This window comes from Equus asinus, chromosome 30, assembly GCF_041296235.1.
Source record: "Equus asinus isolate D_3611 breed Donkey chromosome 30, EquAss-T2T_v2, whole genome shotgun sequence".
NCBI classification, from domain to species: Eukaryota; Metazoa; Chordata; class Mammalia; order Perissodactyla; family Equidae; genus Equus; species Equus asinus.
In genome coordinates this window covers 5,743,359-5,758,405 of record NC_091819.1, presented here as the reverse complement: position 1 = coordinate 5,758,405, position 15,047 = coordinate 5,743,359, and the positions used below count along the sequence as shown (strand labels likewise).

At 35.6% G+C, this 15,047-nt stretch overlaps 1 protein-coding gene across 10 annotated transcripts in view; it reads right to left on the bottom strand.

Annotated features, from left to right (window-relative positions):
• KCNT2 (potassium sodium-activated channel subfamily T member 2) overlaps positions 1-15,047 on the bottom strand; it is a 347,942-nt gene that overhangs the window by 193,796 nt on the left and 139,099 nt on the right. For all 10 annotated transcript variants that reach the window (XR_011499411.1, XR_011499412.1, XR_011499413.1 and 7 more), the window contains exons 9-12: positions 6,924-7,104; positions 5,555-5,719; positions 3,641-3,777; positions 606-669 (exon numbers count right to left, since the gene is read on the bottom strand). Coding sequence is in view for 7 of the 10 variants with exons in the window: in XM_044762850.2 (XP_044618785.1) it covers positions 606-669; positions 3,641-3,777; positions 5,555-5,719; positions 6,924-7,104 (547 nt within the window). In the remaining 3 variants the exon portion in view is untranslated. The remainder of the gene's footprint in view (positions 1-605; positions 670-3,640; positions 3,778-5,554; positions 5,720-6,923; positions 7,105-15,047) is intronic.

The following is a 15,047-nucleotide window of genomic DNA, read 5'->3' as shown; positions in this document are numbered from 1 at the left end:
AACCACTTCAAAAACACTTTTGCTGACACAGTCAATGATGCAACTATTTTCATATTATGGCAAAGATAGTTTAGAGATGTTTGTTTTCCTTTAATAAAATGTTAATGTCATGGATATTTAATGTTGGCAGATTTAAAAACGGACCTATACCACTTGTCCGTCAGTGGCCATGCTGTAGTGGTGGCTCACAAAAAGAAAGGAAAAAAGACAAAGATTGGCAGCAGATGTTAGCTCAGGGCGAATCTTCCTCAGCAAAGAAAAAAAGAATTAAATTTAATTTAATTTAAAAAAATCTTGCAGGGCCAGCTCGGTTGCCTAGTGGTTAAGTTCACGTGCTCCACTTCGGCGCCCTGGGGTTTGCAGGTTTGGATCTTGGGCACAGACCTAGCACTGCTTGTCAAGCCACTCTGTGGTGGCATCCCACATAAAATAGAGGAAGACAGGCACAGATATTAGCTCAGGGACAATACTCCTCAAGCAAAAAGAGGAAGATTGGCAAAAGATGTTAGGGGTCAGGGCCAATCTTCCTCACAAAAAAAAAAAAAAACACACACAAAAAACTTCTAAAGTGAAAAGAACAGTACTAAGAGATTTTAGAAACTTACGGATGATGTCCTATCCACTTCACAACGGCTGCTCAGAATGAAACAGGCCTCAGCATCATCCATCCTAAATGCAGACAGCAAAAGAAAATAATCACACACTGAAATATCTATGTATTATCTGAAAGCTAGAATTGCAGTGCTTAATGCACACAAGGTACAAGTAGACTCCAAAGATCCTTCAGCCTTAATGAGAGCTGGATTTCAGCAGACCATGACTGGACTTTTGAACAAAATAATTGTTGCTGAATTGGCTATATGACTCGATAGTTTATAATGAGAGAAGTTAAGAAAAAGTCAAATTTTGTTCTCTTTTATGATTATATGTTTTCTCATATATGTGCTTTGTTTATGTTAAGGAAGCTGTATTGGCCTTTATTTTATGATGAATTACATTTTAACTGCAATGCCTCAACTAAACTAAGAGAGATAATAGAAGAAAGCTACTTCGTCTTCCTACGTCAGACTATACTATGATTTTATATTATAAATATAATATTTATTTAGTATAAATAATTTAGTATAAATAAATAGAGATAATTCATCATCTCATTCCAGACCCCTTCCCCTCATGCTAAAGTTCTGTACTTCCTAAATTTAGTGATAAACAGTACATTTCAGTGCTTGATAAATAATGTTCTCAAAGCATAAAAATGTTTATTTCCAAAATGAGGAATGACTTATCTTTCCGGTTCAAGAGGATAAAATAAATCTTTCCTTCCAAGAAATATTTTCTTCAGAGAGGAAAGATAAAAGTGGAATTAGACCAAACCAAACTGTTCTGGGAAAATGTTGAGCCACGGTTATTAAGATAATATGAGCATTGCATAACATCTTCTAAACATCATTTTCAATGAAAAATTCAAAACTCATGCAACTGAGCTTCCGAACTGGTTTGCAGAAACCAACTCCTGGTTTCTTGCATGCAGAATTGTGTTGCAGAATGTTTTAATTATCGTGAAATCCCAAATCTTTACACGACATTACGATAAGAAATGAACATAAAGATGGATACTCTGTCATCTCATTTCTTTCTCAACCCAGCTCTCGTGTTACCAGCCTGCTACCTCTCCCTGACCCTCATTTGCACCCTTTCTCATTCCTATGGAGGAATGTTTCTGTAATGCGATTTTGCTAAGAAATAATTTTAATACTATTAATAATAAATGAGTTATGTTAATCCTAGATGGCATCTACCTAAGATACTAATAGCTAATACAAATAGCTTAGATTAATCTATTAGGGAGTAAAAAGTCTTCATTTATCACACAAATGCATATTGAACATAATATGGCATTACTCATTCTTATTGTGTGAAGAACTTAGCTCTTACACAATAATTAGGTATAACGATTATCTACCCATATGAATATAAAGATCAAAATTACATATGTTAGTGTTTAAGCAACCATTGCTTTTTTTTTTTTTTTTTGGTGAGGAAGATTCGCTCTGATCTAATAACATCTGTTGCCAATCTCCCTCTTTTTTTTTTTTTTTTTGCTTGAGGAAGATTAGCCTTGAGCTAAAATCGGTGCCAATCCTCAACTTTGTATGTGGGATGCCGCCATAGCATGGCTTAATGAGTAGTGTAGGTCTGTGCCTGCGATCTGAACTCACAAACCTGGGCTGCCAAAGCAGAGTGCGCTAGACTCAACTACTACCCCACGGGGCCAGCCCCCTAAGCAACTATTTCTTTAGAGCTTTCAAATAATGAGTGCAGATATCAAATAATTAGCAAACATCTCAAGCTGTGTTTTACCTGAGGTACCGTGAGAATGTGATTAATTATGGAACTGTGATGTGTACAGTGACAACATATTTGAAGTGTTTAATCACCAAAAATACCAATATATTCTCAAAGAAGCTTAATTTTCCAATCATGTACCATTCATTATATCCTGATAGTTTCTAATGACTTTTTGTTTCAGAAGTTATTAAATCATTGAAAAAAATCTCAGCTAAATTGAACTGTGATACATAAATCAAAAGTAATGTCAGAGTTCCTGTGACAAGATATCTAGTCTTCACTTGCAGGATTAAGCAGTGAAAAGGAGTTTGGGAGTTTTCTTGTGTTCTTTTCCACCAACCTTCCTCTCCCCCACACACACATAAACACACGCAAAGAACACGCAGAAACAAACACAAACACACACATACCCACTAACACATATACTCAAGCTGTCCAAAAAAGACTGAAACAACAACAACAAATAAAAAACACTTATGCTATAAAACACAATGAGGAGACTTTTCAATCTAAAAGAGCATGTAGGACAACTCAAGGATAAACATGAAGACGTTCAAAACTTTGAAAGCAACAGAAAAGATGGAGCAAAGCTACCTCTGCTACGGATCTCTTCTGGCTTCTGAAACGACATATGTTGTTTTGCAGATACCCTACCTTCCTGGTGTCCATGGTCCCTGCTCTCACGCTGTGCACGTGCAATAACCCCCATGACCTGTGACAAATGTTTAAGACGATGCCACCTTCAAGCCGGGTTTGCTGGCACACGTGCAACAAGAAGAGAACGACTAAGTAGGTCCTGTCACCTTCCTCATTCCTCCAGCCCCCAAAGACTCGCATCTCTGACACCAGGCGATCCAGGTGTTACCTGCCCAGTACATAATACAAACTCTCTAAAATTTAAACCCCAACTCAAACTGCTTGGGCATCTCACACAACGTTTTGCCCAAGATTTTTATTTGTGGAATAAAAATGGCATTCAGGGAGTGGGACACTGTTCTTCAACAGGGAGTCTGGATAACGCAGCTGATGCCTGACAGCCTGAGATAATTGCACCACGCCACCCTCTTTGAGGCATGTGGACACAGTCTGCTGAACATCCTCGCACTGAGAAAGAGGACCAAACACCTGATTTTATAGTTTTAACCTTTCAATTTGACCAGCAGTGGGACTAAGGCCAAACTCTGTATTCAAAAATACTAAAATACGTCTTATAATACTGAAATTACTAAAATTTGGAGGAGAGAAAAAATATTAAAGCATGGTAAAGTGGAAAAAAGATAGGGATACCTACTTAGCTCTCAAGAGATCCTGATCTTTCAGGGCTGATCCTTGAAGGTAGATGACTCTTTGTGACCACATTGGAATCTGTAGTACCCTTCGAACCTGCACATCCATTTCAGTAGGACACAAAATCACCACGTAGTAATCCTATTCAAAACAAAGTGTGCAGTGGGATAGAAAGAGCAATGCTTCGTTTTATGCTACACAGGTAACAAAATATCTAAGAACATTGTGCAATATGATAAAATAGACATGAACTCTTGTTAATAAATAAAATTTTGCATTTAAAACCTAGGGATTTTTTAAATAACATGATACTACAATAAACATAACCAAAACATATAAAAATATAATAAATTGATAATTCTTCCTGACCTTTTCCAATCTTCTTAGTACCATGGAGAGAAGGTGATCATCACCAGGCACACTTTTCTAGCCTGTGAAGTTTTCAGCTATAACTTCAGGCTCGTTCTAAAACATACACTGTACACCAGGCAGAAGTTCTTAAGTATTAATTCATACTTCAAGCTCTTATTTTCAGAATAAAAACTGTGATGGTGATTTTTATCATTTGGTAATATTATTATGAGCTGACGATTTTGAAAAACTTCTGATGACGATCTGAGTGGATAAGGTTTCATAAAAATATTGGTAATACTGACAAGGTAAATTAAATAAGAAAGTTTGAGATGAAAATATTTCAAAATAATGGTCCTTTAGAAAAAACACGAAGGTATTTAGTGATGAAATGATTTAAAACAACTGATCTACAGGAATTAAAATTCTCTGGTAAATATCCACCATTTTATCACTCTAAAAAATATCCAGCAGGAATTTTTGGAGTTTTCAGAATTCTCTATATTGATATTAGACAAAATAAATTACAAAGGATCAAATTTTGGGGGGGATCAGATTTTCCCCATAATAGATTTTTCTTTGTGGGTCATAATGAGCAAGCTTGAAATTATTTAATATGAATAATATAAAAACCAATAAGTAAATATGGAGTTTCTCCAAAAATGCAAATTAATTTATATGAAAACAAATGAATGTATTATATAAGTATCACTTACAATTTAGATTTTTAAAAATATATTAAAAAATAATATTTAAGAATATTTCCAATTATTCACAAAAAAACTCTTTATCTTTTTTAAGGGAAGGGTAATTAGATATACTAAGTACTGTCTTGATCTCGAGATTTTCCAACCTCTTGACACAAATTATGGAGGAAATATAAGACTTTCAAGTAGCTCTTTGATGTTTGGACTGGATTAAGCAAGGAACATTACTAAATCTGCATTAGCCTAGTACCATGGCAAATGAAAGAAGTATCTGAGAATTTTATCTGCATAGATAGACGAAGAGATTTTTCTGAATTCATGTTCTCAATTCAGCTAGTTATTATCCAATTTTTGGTCATTTATTGTTACTATAAATAGGACCTAGTTACACTCCAGGAAACAAAAGAAAAAAATGGAACTTCCAGACTTCCACATTTCCATCAGCAACACTTGATAAAATTCTGAAATATTCAAGTGAGCAGATGATATTGAAATGATTTTTTTCATTGTTTTATTATATTTTATGTTAAATTTCACTGTTTCATAAAAATATCATTTATGCATTACCCAAGGGAGAAAAAAAGCCATCCGTTTAATTCAAAGAAAACCTTTCTTTGTAGCATTAACATAAGTCCATCTGTCTTTTAGTGTAGATACAGAACGAAACTTAAAATACTGTACATTTCTCCAATATTTTTTCTATGTTCCTGGTTATATTTGTAGTTCTTCACTTACTCTTTCTAAATTGGAGTGTATAAATAAAAATCTTCCAGAATGCAGACTGTACCATCAGTTAATTGACTTGGACAATATGTTAGTAGGTATGATTCAGTATAATGCACAAAATAATTTAAACGGACCTGTAGTCTCGGATGAGCATAGAATTCATTTAAAAAGTCCATAAGCAAATCAATCTTCAGTGAGCTGACACACAGGACAACGTGCTTTTCAGTTTGAGCTCTGTGTCGACTGTAGTTTCCACCTGACTTTTGTCTCTCCATCCACAAATAGGCCAGCTGTTCAAACTGTAATGTATTTTCCACATGTAAATGAAAAACACTGGACATGAAAATAAAAATCAATTTAATACATCTACTGTTTATGAGATATGCTCAATTTATTAGATGGATCTCATTGAGTTATCAATTTATCAGTGTTCCCTTCAACAATAGGCTTTTCATATGGTTGCTGCAGAGGTTGCTAATGCCTCCCAGGGGTTTCGGTCTCTAAGGAAACATATCAATATGATTTTCCTATTATATTATAATAGGGCACTAAGAGGTGTGTGCCTCTGCTTTATGTCCAGTAGAGCATGTAGCCATGATATGACACGTGCTGTGTCAAAGAGAAAAGCCTCATTGGCATTTCTTCCACATTCTTCCGTCAGGTTCAGCCCACATTTCATGCAATGGCAGATGCCCTTACCACACACACAAGGCCATCATCTAGTTGTTAGTAGCTGGCATGCAAGGGAAGAGGAGGCTATAGGGTACAGACGTTGGGAAGGACGACCTGCGTGATTGAATAGGAGTAGGAAGATCATTTTTATACCTATGTAAAGTATATTTAGACACATTGTGGCCAAAGGCTGTGTAATGGACCATACAAGTTTGCTTTGCATTTGCTATATCGTGTTTCTGACCTGCCCGCCCACGGACACCCAGAGCTCGTAGTAAAAGATTTGGAGATTGCATCCACGTAGCTTTAGTTTCACGTTATATCTCTGTTCCTTTGCAACCTCCCTATTCACTTCCCCAAACAGTGCATAATAGTTCCATCCCAACTTCTGATTTTGTTTGTTTTGGTTGACTGACATATGTACCCAAGTTTTATTCATTACAATGTATGGCTTTTAGCTTATTTCAAGAATCAAGAGAATTCAACCCTTCACAAGTTTATTTCCTTGATCTATCCTTCTATAATTAACGACTATATTATCCTAGAAATAATATAGCTAAATACCCTAAACTTAAAAGAAACATCTAGGAGAACTGAAATGAAATGTGAGCTATCAGTTGTGACTGGAGGAAAAAAACTCTCAGTGTTTCTAATATCATATAAGAAGGCATTTCTGAGACAATTTTAACCAACTGACTAGATGAAATAGCAGCATGTGTTTATATGTTACTGTTAGATTAATAAATCATGCTAGATTTCTTTTTAAATGTGGAAGGTTAGATTTCATAAGACTTTGCAGATTTCTGAAGAAATTAACACGGTTATGTTTACCTGTATAGGCAGAACCACAAGAGCAACACAGATCATTGCAACGACAAAGAGCTTGGAGGACCACGTTTCGGGAGTGACATCGCCGAAGCCCACGGTAGAAAAGGTCACAATACAGAAGTAAAGAGAGTCAAAGAGATTGAGCTTCTTTCCTATTCGTTCCAGATGCTGGATTCCACAAATGCTAAAGAAACGAATGTGCATTAAAATTAAAACTTTTGCATTTGGGCACATTATTTCTCATCATTATTCTTTGGATAGCTAAAGCACATTTCATAAAGGCATGTCGTAGCTGGGATCTTCTACTGTACAATATATTGTATTCTCAGGAAAATATAACTTTTAAGTTTTTTCCCCTACATCAACCAGATATAGTCTTATTTTGATTAATAGCCAAAAATTGTAGCCAAAATATCACAAATTATATTTGAGTAGCATGTAAAATGAACAGACTGAATTTCACAGGTGACACACAAACATTTTGAATGCACATCAAGGAAGCGTAGAGACCAGACGTTGCTAAATCTATTCCCTGTCAAATTATCAATGGTCTTCCCTTGTTTTTTCCCACAGGAAGAGAGATAATTTACTGTATGTGTGTGTGTGTGTTTCATATATATGTATGAAAGGCTTGAGGAGTGAACAATTGCCAAGTGACTCTCAAAATAAGTTCTTAAATGGATCAATCATCTTTACAAAGCTTTTGATGGAATGAAAGTAAGGGAGCAGGATAGAAATTGTTACAAGATGTACCAAAGTAGAATTGTCAAAAGAACATTAGAAATAGCACTGCTGCTACTAGCTTAAAAAAAAAAAAAAACAGCAGAAGCCACTCTGGTAGCATAGTGGTTAAATTCATGCACTCCACTTCAGCAGCCCAGGGCTTGCAGGTTCGGATCCCAGGTGCAGACCTAGCACTGCTGGTCAAGCCACACTGTGGCAGCGTCTCACATTAAACACCCCCGAGGAAGATTGGCACAGATGTTAGCTTAGTGATAATCTTCCTCAAGCAAGAAGAGGAAGATTGGCTATAGATGTTAGCTCAGGGCCAATCTTCCTCGCCAAAAAAAAAAAGAGCAAAGTAAGACCGTGAATAATACATATATATTGTAGAATGTTGGAGGGAGATATGAGATTTACAACATAAAAATCAGTGTATCATGGAATACTATTCAGCAAGAAAAAGGAATTATGTAATGATTCATGTTATAATACGGATATACCACAAAAGCACGTTGAGTGAAAGAAGCCAGTTGTAAAAGACCACATATTGTATGGCTCTGTTTATATAAAATGCCCAGAAAAGAGATAGAAAGCAGATTAGCGGTTGCCTGGAACTGATGGTGAGAATGGGATAATGGAAATGTCCTAAAACTAGATGTGATGATGATTGCAGAACTCTGTAAATATGTTAAAAATGATTGAAATTTACACTTAAAATGAGTGAATTTTAGGGTATGCAAATTATACCTCTCTTAAGCAGTCAAAACCATTACTACATACTTTTGGATGCACATTTCAACTTCTATGCACAAACAGACATAACTCAATCATCATGGCCATGAAGAAGTAATATTCAATGTTTAAATTCCAGACATTCTGTTTCTAGCCTTTTAACATAATCTCCCTATTTTTCTCAGTTACGTATCATAAATATTCAATTATCTTAAGTTATTTTTTTAAGGCAGAGTATAAGCCAGTGGTAGTTAGGCAGACGGGTAGGCGCACTGGTAGACGGATCAAGGGACAGTAGAGAAACAGTAGGTGTTTGTCATCATTTTACTTTTGAGGCAGAAACTGTTCTTTTTCTTTGTATTTTCTTAACTCCCGGTCTCCAGAAGGGTTCAGCAAAGCTGTCCTTGTTCTATGCCTCGGAATTTTGTGTGAGCTGCCAGGTCAAATGAGTTGATCCATCTCAGTTTATTTGCTCAGCTGCTCCTATGCAGTATCATAGCCAAGCTAATTATAAGACTCTTCAGCTGGAGGCTTAAGGTAACCAAAGGTAATTCTTTGATAACACTAAACATTTCTGTGGAGTAGGGTTTTTTTTTAATTTAAAATAATAAAATAGACGAAGAAGAAAGGATGATAATTAAGGTACCTATTTTTAAGCATTCATATGTTATTTAAAGGCTTACTATATTTTGCATAACTATACATTAAAAGCCAATCTCTGTTCATAGATAAAATATATATTTCCTAATCCAGACATATATTACCTTGACCTAAACTACTAGAAAATTCTCCCACTGTGCTTCTTGGTCTTCAGTTTGTCTTTATTCTAATGTAACCTACTGATGAGGGCCATACTCATATTCTTTATTCTTTTATTTTTGGTGAGGAAGATTGGCCCTGAGCTAACATCTGTGCCAATCTTCCTCTATTTTGTATGGAGGACACCGCCACAGAATGACTTGATGAGTAGTGTGCAGGTCTGCGCCCAGGATTTGAACCCACGAACCCTGGCCAGCCAAAGCAGAGCATGCGAACTTAACCACTATGCCACTGGGCTGCCCCACCATATACTTATTCTTTAAACACAGCTTGGATATGTCAATCCTGGGTTCAAGGAAGCTATTGGATTCTCACTGCTTAAGAACACTCGCAAATTTGTGGTGTGATAGATTATTATAATAGTTGCCAATAAACTGCCTCCCTAGGTTCACACCCCTTTGCAACATACTGCTGTACCTCCCATCAACAGTGAAATCTATTTCTCCATGTCCTTAAATTTGAGCTGCCTAATGACTTGTTTAGGCCAGTAGAATATTGGGGAAGTGATGCTGTGTAGGTTGCAGAGCTTAGACCTTGTGAGACCCTGAGCCTCTTGTTCTCAATCTCTTGGAAGTCTGAGACCACCATGCTGCGAAGCAGCCCAGAACAGTCTAATGGAGGATAAGAGACCTTCCGGAAGAAAACCAAAATGTCCCAGCTGAGAGCAAGCACCAACTGCTAGGCATGAGATTGGGGCCATCTTGGACTCTCCAGCTCCTGTCATGTCCTCACATGACTGAAGCCAAGAGTAATCACAGGACAGACCAGCAGAAAAACTGCCCTGGTTATCAGCACAGAATTGTGAGGAACAACAAATTGTGCTGATTTAAGCTGCTCCATTTGGGGGCGGCTTGTTATTCATCAATAGATACGTGGTACATAGAGAATTATCTAGACTCCAGCATCTGGATCTAATCTGCTTTTCCTTGAGCTTTGCTCTCCTTTATCTCCCTTCACTTACCATTTGGACTGTTTACTTATCAGAATATATAATCCTTGACCCCTGTGTCTACGTTTGCCCCATCTACTCCTTTCGATTATAATTCCCCTGTTTTGAAGTCCTGGCTCAAATATGGCCTCCCTCACGAAGTCTTCCTTGAATCTCAAGTGGGAGTGCTCCTGCTGAACTCCTAGAGCAAGTACGAGTTCATGTCTTAGATGAAAACACTTACAAAAACACCTATATTTAGTGTTTAATAGTTCTCACTCAAACTCAACTATTATCTACCCTAAGGACACTATGCATACTTTATATTTTTCTTTCCTAAAGCACTTAGTACAAAGTGCGTAGTAACCACTCAGTAACTAACTGCTAAATGAATAAAAGAAGACCTGGTTAAACCATATTCAAATTATATGTGCAAACAAACTCCAAAAAATATTTCCTTCATATGTTTCACTTTTTCATTACTGCATAGCAAACTCCCCAAAACTTAGTGGCTTAAAACAATAACCATTTATCATTTCACATGATTCTGTGCCTTGAGAGGGAAAGCTTCTCTGATTTTCTTGGGCTCACTCATGTGGCTGCACTGAGATAGAAGTCTGGCTGGAATGAAAGGTCCAAGATGACCCCACTCCTCTGCCAGCTGGTCACTGTTCACTGTTGGCTGTGTGCCTTGGTTCTTCTGTATGTGACTTCTGATCTTCCACCAGACTCTACCAGCTTCCATACTGTCTCAGGGCAGTGATGGCAGCTGTAAGCCCTGCTAAGACTTAGCTGTATCTGCCTCAGTCTATTTGCCAAGCAAGTCACAGGAGAGGTGTACATCAAAGCGTGTAGAAATAGACTCCATCCCTTCATAAGAGGAGCCACAAAATATTATGGCCATGTTTTCTGATCTACCAAACCATACAAATGAAAATACCTATCATGACCTTTATAAATTTTAACAAATTTTGTTGAGTAAACCATGCTGCTATCCAAGGTATTTAATTTCCTTGATATAACTGTAGTTAAATCCATACTTAACAATCATTTTTTATAATCCTTATGCAAAATGCCATTTTACTTGATCTAGGAAAATCATGTGAGCCTTTCACATATTTATTAATATCACACTCAAGCTTAAAGACTTGGTATACCTTAATGCTTTCTAAATCAACATGAAAATGAAGACTCCCACATAAGCTGTTACATGTTTTCATCATGATATACGCTCCTAATCACGCTTAATTTAAAAAAAAAAACAAAACAGTGTGGTCATTTGTTGGGTTTGATGTCCATTGTCTATAACCCTCTATAAGAATGGAGGTCTGTTAGGGCAGAGAGCCATGTGCTTCCTTCATTCAGGTTGCTTGAGCACCTAAAATAGTGCCAAACACAGAATGATGTTAATATTTGTTGAATGAATGAATGAGGGCCTGAACTTAAAATATGCAGATCTCTATTGAAGATATTTAAATCACCAAGCCATTTACTATATTTAGATATAAAGTAAATACAATTTAAGAAAGAAAAAGCACACAAAAATATTTATCTGAACGCTGCCTTAATTGTGGAATCTAATATAATTAAGTGGCAAGACTAAATACTTCTTTGTTAAAGGAGGCGGATGGTTCCATAAATCTATTGACTTTCCCACTACCTTTTAATCAGTATCAATTGAAATATTCAAGTACTGTAAACAAGAAAATTAGGTTTTACTCTCCCTCGTAATTAGCATTGGTAACCCCAGCTTTTGTTTCAGATAGCGCTACTTAAATAATACAATAAATGAGAAATTTGAAAGTCACTGACGTACTTATTGAAACTCATTCTGCTTGTATAATATACAAGTAAATTGTATAACTAAAAATTTGTCTTCTTATAAAATCAAATTAAATATTCAAATATAAAATTTGTATTTATTTAGTCTTGTTACATTCTAAATTTTCTGTCATTAACATATTTAGAAACTATCTGAATTATTGAATTAAATACTAATCAAAAGCTTTACCTGATACCCCATTCATGCCACTGTTAGTGAATATTGCATACTTTAATACTGAGTTCAGTTAATCAGCTTAGTTATATTACTATTGCAACATGAAAAGCATCTAGCTCAGGGGGTCAGCCGCAGGCACAGTGGTTAAGTTTGCACGTTCTGCTTCTGGGCCCGGGGTTTGCTGGTTCGGATCCCAGCTGCAGATCTATGTACCGTTTATCAAGCCATGCTGTGGGAGGCATCCCACATATAAAAACTATAGAGGAAGATGGGCATGGATGTTAGCTCAGGGCCAATCTTCCTTAGCAAAAAGAGGAGTATTGGCGGCAGATGTTAGCTCAGAGCTAATCTTCCTCAAATAAATAAATAAATAAATTAATTAAATAAATAAGTGTCTAGCTTAGCTTTTACGGAAGAGACAAATCACTTGGAATATTAGAAAGAGATTTGCCTACAATAAACATACAATCTGGACTCTGTTGTTACTTTCATATTAAGTTCTGCAACCACTTTTTTTTTTGCCCTCTCGTATTTCTATAAAAAATCACATTACATGATGGTTAGAAATAGTTTAGAAGGGAAATTGGCAGAAATTTGCAGTAGCTTATCAAATTCTAAAGATAGAATATTCGTACTATTTAGGAGAAAAAAAAAAGTCTTTCAAACCTCCTCATAGAATCATAAAAATTAGATTTAAAAAGTATTTTGAAAATCACTTGTTCCATGTTTTTATTTTACAAAAGTAAACACTAAGACACGGAGTGTACTAAGAAGGCAGAGATCAGACTGCTGTGATCACGTTATACGTCCATAGCATCATTTCCTGATGCCACTTAGGAAGCATGTATGCAACACGTGGAGAATGTTAAGAGTATCTGCCAACTTATTACAATCTCTTTTCGTTACAGGCAACACAACTAGGAATGTTTTGAAGATAAGAAGTATAAAAACTTAATATTACAGAACTATGTTAATCATTCACATAAAAATATTTTTAGATTGATCACATAAACTACCTATCCAAACAATAAATCAGCTACTTTTATGAAGGGATAGAAAAAGTGTATCTACAAGATAGGTGGATACACAGATCGTTTATCGTTACTTCATTATATACTTCTTGAGGCTAAGGCAGTTTTAGCATTGAAATAACCCTGGTTTGCATTATGCATAAACATTAATATTTCACTTATATATATTTCATTTAGCTGTTTTTCCTAGAACTGTGAATGCTACAGCATGCAATACAAAGATTTGAAGCTATTCCGTGATTATAATCCATTTTAATATAGATTGTTATCTCATTTTTTCCACAGATGTCTTTGGAGCCATTATTAAATGAAAACTGCCTATTCTCCCCGATCATAATTGATGAATTTCAGTTAATTATTATTTTGTGTCTGTACCCAGAAGTGATTTTAATGATGGGTGCAGATTTTCTGATAACTAAATCCAAGAACGTGCCCAAATACAGCACATTCATAAACGAAATGTTCTATTTTGCCTTATCGTAAAAAAGAAACATCTTTTCAGTCAATCAAAGACCAAGTTAACTATTTAAATCATATCCTGAATTGAAAGTAGCAGAAGAATTTAATAATGCAGAATGCAAAGATAAGTAATCATAGCTGACGAATACTAGCAAATGCTGTTATCTTTAAATTTTCTAGTAATCAAATTTAATATTGTTTTCTGAATGGGCAGTAATAATTTTTTGAAAAAGCTTGCTTAAAATGCTTGAATGTCTATTTGTAACAAAGTTTTTATTGCCCTGTATCCCTCACCTAAACATTTGAAATTAAATAACTTACTGCAATTTTAAGATATAAAAAATAAATCAATATCACACTATGTTCTACTTATCTTCTTGTTTAGTTAATATGAATACAAGTTACTCAGGTTCACTGTGGTGACTGACTTTGAAATGGACAGTTGCAGATGAATATAATCTTCTTATAATTTCTCTATTGTAAAGATACTTGTAAATTTTAAATAAGAAAAAAAGATTTTTATAAAACCAATAGGTGCTATAAAGTTTTATGTAAATGTTTCATAATGGAAAAACATAACCTACTAACATAAAAGTAAGTCATGTTTATCCACACGAACACATTTATTGATGTTTTACTTGTGTCAGGCATCGTGCTGTATGTTAGTGACACAGATATGAATATGACACCTTAGCCTACACTCAAAAGAATTCCTAGAATCTGGGGCTGGCCCGGTGGCCGAGTGGTTAAGTTTGCGCGCTCCGCTGCAGGTGGCCCAGTGTTTCGTTGGTTTGAGTCCTGGGCGCGGACATGGCACTGCTCATCAGACCACGCTGAGGCAGCGTCCCACATGCCACAACTAGAAGGACCCACAACGGAGAATACACAACTATGTACTGGGGGGCTTTGGGGAGAGAAACGAAAAAAAATAAAATCTTTAAAAAAAAAAAAGAATTCCTAAAGTGAATGATTTCGACCTCAACTACTCCTAATAATAATACCATAAATTAACAATCAAACATTTAACTTATAACATGATTAATGTTAACTTAGGTAAATTACCGAAGCCTTTGAAACTTCATGCTCCCGCATTGAAAAGTAAATGTAATAATACTAACTTCTTCATTTGGTTGTTATGAGAATTAAATGAACTACTGTTCAGTAAAATGCCTGACACATAATAATGTTCAATGAATTCAGTAGTAATTTTGTTATTTCTATTCCAGCCCCAGGATAAAAGAAACAGAAGCACAAAAGTAAGTCAAATATAAGGATCAAATACGTACACAACAGTGTTATGAAACCTTTGTTTTCCACTTGACAAAAAATAAATGTACTATTAACAAGAGAGTCCAGGACTATGGCGAAAGAGAAGGATGATGAGAAAATAGCGTCTATTTCTCGTTGCTATGGATTTGCTAGCATAGTTATCAGCC